This window comes from Pundamilia nyererei, unplaced genomic scaffold, assembly GCF_000239375.1.
Source record: "Pundamilia nyererei isolate P.nyererei 1_Seehausen unplaced genomic scaffold, PunNye1.0 scaffold00210, whole genome shotgun sequence".
In the NCBI taxonomy this organism is placed as follows: Eukaryota; Metazoa; Chordata; class Actinopteri; order Cichliformes; family Cichlidae; genus Pundamilia; species Pundamilia nyererei.
The window spans coordinates 60,344-66,401 of record NW_005187611.1 but is presented as its reverse complement, the minus strand read 5'-3'; the positions used below and the strand labels follow the sequence as shown (position 1 = coordinate 66,401).

General features: G+C 36.0%; 1 protein-coding gene across 2 annotated transcripts in view; it reads left to right on the top strand.

Moving 5' to 3' along the window:
- Nucleotides 1–6,058, top strand: part of LOC102216082 (L-rhamnose-binding lectin CSL3-like) — a 27,691-nt gene continuing 21,633 nt past the window's right edge. The window contains exons 1-13 of one of the 2 annotated variants that reach the window (XM_005747964.1): nt 1–85; nt 1,171–1,213; nt 1,464–1,496; nt 2,303–2,380; nt 3,471–3,515; nt 3,606–3,744; nt 3,846–3,949; nt 4,851–4,895; nt 4,983–5,121; nt 5,218–5,321; nt 5,528–5,572; nt 5,655–5,793; nt 5,902–6,005. In XM_005747964.1, the coding sequence (XP_005748021.1) occupies nt 1,186–1,213; nt 1,464–1,496; nt 2,303–2,380; nt 3,471–3,515; nt 3,606–3,744; nt 3,846–3,949; nt 4,851–4,895; nt 4,983–5,121; nt 5,218–5,321; nt 5,528–5,572; nt 5,655–5,793; nt 5,902–6,005 (1,003 nt within the window). In that variant the 5' untranslated portion in view covers nt 1–85; nt 1,171–1,185. Of the gene's footprint in view, nt 86–1,127; nt 1,214–1,463; nt 1,497–2,302; nt 2,381–3,470; nt 3,516–3,605; nt 3,745–3,845; nt 3,950–4,850; nt 4,896–4,982; nt 5,122–5,217; nt 5,322–5,527; nt 5,573–5,654; nt 5,794–5,901; nt 6,006–6,058 lie in introns of both variants that reach the window. The other variant, XM_005747963.1, reaches the window with a different exon arrangement.

Genomic DNA, 6,058 nt, shown 5'->3' with positions numbered 1-6,058 from the left:
GATGTGAACACTCCTAAAAAGGTACTCATAAACGCTACGTGTCCCAGATACTGGCTGTGCAGCTTTGCTGGATTGTTCTAACAAGGTAACGCTTAACTTATTTGTTCGTATCACAGCATAAACAGAAGAAATCATTTTCTACTATAATGTGTGTACAATAGTAGAAGATGTTGTGTATAATAGTAGAAGATGTTGTGTATAAATGCAATAATTTTAGTACGTGAATTTAAAAATATAGTTGAAACTGCATTCTGTGTGTCATAAAACTGAACATTGAATCATATTCCTTAATAATATTTACATTTAAAACTATTAATCTAATTTTACTTAAAAATTCTCAAAACTGTGACTGTTGTAAATTAGCTATGTGATTATTAGCAAATGTGGTTTATTTTTAGTTTGTGTCAGGATTTAGTGTTCATCAGAAACAGCAGCTACATTATTTATATGTTGCTTCCCTTTGGTAATATCTGTAGAACAGTAAAACAGTACAGTAAAAAAAAAATCATATTATCGGTCTGATAAAACAATTATTTTAGATTATAAGATTAGTTTAAAACAGGCATGGGTTAAAAACATGAAACTGACTATGGATGCCCTAACTTCGGCTTCCAGTGAGAAATACGTAGAGCTGACTTCTTTCGTATACACATTACTGCTAAAATAAAAAACTTTGTGTCTTGGAGTGATGTTGAAAAACAAGTTGATACATCTGTTAAAAGCATGAAATTGTTTTTGGAAAACCTACCTGAAGTGCTTTCAAGTTCATCCAAAATACCACAATGAGAGTACTAACAGCAACCTATACATTTTTGCCAGTGTAAGTTTTCAGTCAGCTAAGCCACAGAAATCTAAGGAGCTTGGAAAGAAAAACGACTCGACTTGTTTGAGTTTCTTGAGTTTTTTCTCGGCTCAAACAAATCCAGTCGCTTTTCTTTCCAAGCGCCTTAGATTATTCCTTTTCCTTCACATTTTTATAGTTTTTGTTTTTTATGGTTCATATTTTAGTATGGTTACATGTAATCTTTCAATTATTACTTTTTAAAAAATATTTGTGACGTCTGATAAAGCAAATATTTTCATTTTTGCATTGTGTTTTTGTCTTGCATGCACATAATATTTCTTAGCCAAGCAGTAGAAATACACAGGTTACCTGTTTTATCTGCTCAGCTCTTCACTAACATCATGCTCTCTGGACTCAGCAGGATGTTCTGTGAGTACAACAGACTGATTATTTAAATATAAGAGTTTTTCATAAAGTCAGAGGGAAAGATTAAGTGTCACTCTTCTTAAGCTTTTTATCTTTAAGAGGTACTTGAGATGAGGTGCTTTCTAATCTTCCTTTATAAAAGTAAATAATTAATGGGTTATTAATTATTTACAAGTTACTTGTAACAACTTTTAGGTTGGATTTTAAATCATTAAAACTCAATAATAATATTTTTTTCTTATCTGATTTTCAGTTCTGGGAGTAACATGTTTACTCATGAGTTCAGGTAAATACACGTTTCAGTCACTTTTATCCCAATGTGCCAGTTTTTAACTTTATATTGCCACCTTGATCCGATCGAACAGATTTGCTGAACTTATGCTTTCACTCTGATTACATGGGACCTTTTATTTACATCCTGTCTGTTAATTTTAAACCATGTAAGAAACTCTGAGTTTAAACACAAGCGTCAAGCTGTTACGTGACATTGCGCAGGAAGAAGCCTGTGTTAACTGTGACTATCACCAATAAACGTGGGCGTGTTTCCTGAATCAACAGCAGGCCTTACCTCCTTTGTCGCTGGATTCTGGATTCTGATACCAAGTACTAATACTGATAACGATTTGCAGCTGATGGATCCTGTCCTGATTTAATGTTTGTTAATTACAACCAAATGATGTGATTGGGTGTCAACTTGTATTCTGTGAAATGTGCCATACAAATAACTGACAGTAAATGACAGTTAACAGAAGATGGTTATTATGCTCATGTCATGTTACGCTGTGTGGCAGGCAGGATGTAGGACCCAAATGCAGGACTCGCAGACACGAAAGGATGAACTGAAAACGGCAGATGTATTGCAGTGTTGCAAAAACATACTAGAAACCAAAAGCGCTTTTCTACTGTAAAGCACTTTGGGTTTTCAGTTACTATATATAATATTTATTTATTATTGTGTAAATAGGTGGATTGTTTATTTGGATATTTATTTGCTTAAAAAAGGCAGGAACTACTAAACTATTAAATTGTGACTATAAAATTAGCAATACAGCACTTATTAATACAGCAAAGACTCATTATTTTAAATTTCAGGCTATACCAGAGCTGAGACCACCGTGTCCCCACAAAGAAAGCCCGCCTGTGACAGCCAGATCTGCCGCTTGAGCCACGGTAAGAAAAGCATACTCTGTATATGAAAGATGTACAGACCTCCTGGGTTAGAAAAGTGGAGCTAATATGGAAGTGCTTTAAGCCAGCAAAAGAAGTCCATGTTGCTTGAGGAGGAGTCTAAGCAGAGCTGCTCAGACGTTGGGTCCAAATTTGTGCTCGTAAGTTCAAACACACACACAGCCTGGGAAGTTGAGTGCAAATTTTTACAAACACAAATCTTTTTTACACACACACAAATTCTCATCTATAGATACACAAACATAAAAATTTTCACATATTTTGTTTCACAAGGTTACAAAACCCAGTTCACAAGTACACATTTGATTTACAAGTACAAAATATTACTGACCACAATTTGAGCCCATACCAGCAGTTCACACAACTGCAGACACTGCATTAATCCCTGTGTCAACTACTTCTTCGCTTTTCCCTCACTTGGAAACAAGACCCAGAGTTACTTAAACTCCTCCTACTGGGGGTCACCTGTCCCATTGAACCAATCAGTCAAAAAGGCAACGCCCATAATAATGGAAACTTTATGCTTTCATTAAGCGTTTAAACTGGTCTGTTAAAAAAAAATTAACCTCACACATATAATTGTTTTAAAAAATTGTTATTTAAAAAAAACAGTAATAGAGACCAAAACAGTTTTACTTCTGCTGCCATGTAAAGGTGAACCTTTTATTATGGCAGTGACTCACTGCGGGAGACTCCGGTGGATGTTCAAGGAACTGCAGGTTTTAGGATTTTAGCACTGGCTTCAACTTTTAAGGTTAAACTTTCTTTTTTTGTTTTGTTTTGTTTTGTTTTGTTTTGTTTTGTTTTGTTTTGTTTTGTTTTGTTTTGTTTTGTTTTGTTTTGTTTTGTTTTGTTCTGTTCATCACCTCTGTCCAAATAACGAAAAATAATAAATTTAATGTACTAATAAATACTGATTCGATATCAAAGACAGATGTTAGTCTGTGCCATTGAGCTCCACTGTTAGCACTGAACTCTTAAAATCACATTTTTAAGTGTTATGTCACTTCTTTTTTTGTCAGAGAAATTCAAAAAATTGCTGAAAATTAAAAATTTATGTCTCTTCTTTTAGTCCAGAGTGTAACATGCGAAGGATCTCAGGCAAACCTGCAGTGTGGTGAGGGTTATGTTTTGTTGGTTTGTCTTTTTATTTTTGAATTAATTTGTTTGAAATGCAAACATGGTTATAGTTTAATGTCTTCCTCAGGTGAAGGGCAGGTTTTAGTTATCCACGGAGCTGATTATGGACGCCGTGACAAAACCACATGCTCTGCTGGACGTCCGGCCTCTCAGCTCCAAGATGTCCAGTGCTCAAGTCAGACGAGCACCAGTGTTGTAGCTGAAAGGTACAGATTGGCTGCCTTTGTTTAGTTTTACTTTTTTTCCAGATTACACAATGTGCAGTGTGTTAAACATCTGCTGACTCACTTTCTATCTGCATTCAAAGCTGTAATGGGAAAAACAGCTGTACTATCTCAGCGACCAACTCTGTGTTTGGAGACCCCTGTGTTGGCACCTACAAGTACCTGGAGGTGGATTATACTTGTCAGTGTAAGTACCTCAAACAGTAATGCACATACAACTCCAAACAAATGCTAGCAAACAATATATTCACAAGAACCATCAACTTTAATTTCATCCAGTGGAGTCAAACCTCTGTACCTTAAACAGTAACGTACACATGCTAGCGACCAAAGCACCATTCTTTTTGATTTCACTTAGTGCATAAATACACATTTCGATTTAATTTTTGGATTTCAAGATTGTGCTCCAGAATCAAACTCAACTTTATTCCACTTTTAAAAGCTAAAAGGTGAACAATCAAAAACACAAAAACACAAAATCAAATCCGAACCAAGAAGGAAAACGTTGCAAAACTTACAAATTGAATCTGTGATCATGAAATAATATTTAGTGTGAGAATAAAGAAATTATTTTACTGCTACAATGTAGCCTTCATCATTAATATTGCATTAAAATGTTTATTAAAGCTACTGGCATCATATTAACCTTTTTATTACAGGTGCAGCTATAATCATTGTATACACACATTTTATGTTGCGCTCATTAAAAGAGTTGATGTTCGGTTTATTTAAGGTCTTAAGCTTCGGTGGGTGCGATGTCCCAGCCGATCTATTATGTAAGTGACTTGGACCAATGGAAGGTTAAAACAGCATTCACGCTTACAGACATATATGATTTAAACATAGGCCAGGCCGAAGGCCAGGAATTCATTTAGCTTCTAACTGCATTTGAGCTTGCCTAGTGACAAGTGACAGAAGAAGAGTCAAGAAAGTGTAAATCCCCCGGGGAGTATTCGGAGAATGAGTTTAATTACCATGTATGGAAGAATGATAAAAAGGGAAATGTCTCTGTCTATTTTAGCTATTTTTCTCCACATTAATTTTTAAAGTTTGTGATTTAATGAATGTGATTTACGCTTTTCTCTCAGTCCAGACTGTAACATGTGAAGAATCTGAGGCAAACCTTCAGTGTGGTGAGGTTTTCTTTTTTGTAACTTATTGAAAACATTTCATTGAAATGCAAACTTGTTTATAGTTTAACGCTGTGATCTCGTCCTCAGGGAAAGGGCAGATTTTAGTCATTCACAGATCTGATTATGGACGCCATGACCAAACCACGTGCTCTAACTTACAACCTCACTGTAGGCTCAGAGATGTCCAGTGCTCAAGTCCAGAGAGCATTGAAGTAATAGCTGCAAGGTACAGATGGTTACTGTCTTTTTTCAACTTTTAATTTTCTCCCAGATATGCAGTATGTCAAACTTCTGCTGACTCACTTTTTATCTCCATTCAAAGCTGTAATGGGAAAAACAGCTGTAATATCTCAGCGAGCAACTCTGTTTTTGGAAACCCCTGTTTTGGCACCTCCAAGTACCTGGAGGTGGATTATACTTGTCAGTGTAAGTACCTTATTACAGAGGAAAACAAGTATAAAAAATCATAGTACGTTTTTATTTTATTCAAAGACAGATTGTAGGATGCAGAAACGATGAAACAGGAGGAAAAGGATGCAAAAGAGTTCAAGTTACGAATTAAATCATGAACTAATAATCAGTCTGCACATGAATTATTACACTTTCTAATGTGTTTTGTGTTTTTCTCTCAGTCCAGAGTGTAACATGTGAAGGATCTGAGGCAAACCTTCAGTGTGGTGAGGTTTTCTTTTTTGTAACTTTGTTGAATTTCATTTATTGAAATGTAAACATGGTTATTGTTTATGATCTCTTCCTCAGAAAAAGGACAGGTTTTAGTTATCCACGGAGCTGATTATGGACGCCATGACAAAACCACATGCTCTGCTGGACGTCCGGCTTCTCAGCTCCAAGTTGTCCAGTGCTCAAGTCAGACGAGCACCAGTGTTGTAGCTGAAAGGTACAGATTGACTGTCTTTGTTTAGTTTTATGTTTTTTCTTTTACCAGGCTACACAACGTGCAGTGTGTTAAACCCTTTGCTGACTCACTTTCTATCTGCATTCAAAGCTGTAATGGGAAAAACAGCTGTACTATCTCGTCGAGCAACTCTGTATTTGGAGACCCCTGTTTTGGCACCTACAAGTACCTGGAGGTGGTTTATACTTGTCAGTGTAAGTACCTTAAACCAGGGGTGTCCAGCTCCAAACCTCAAGGGCCGGTGTCC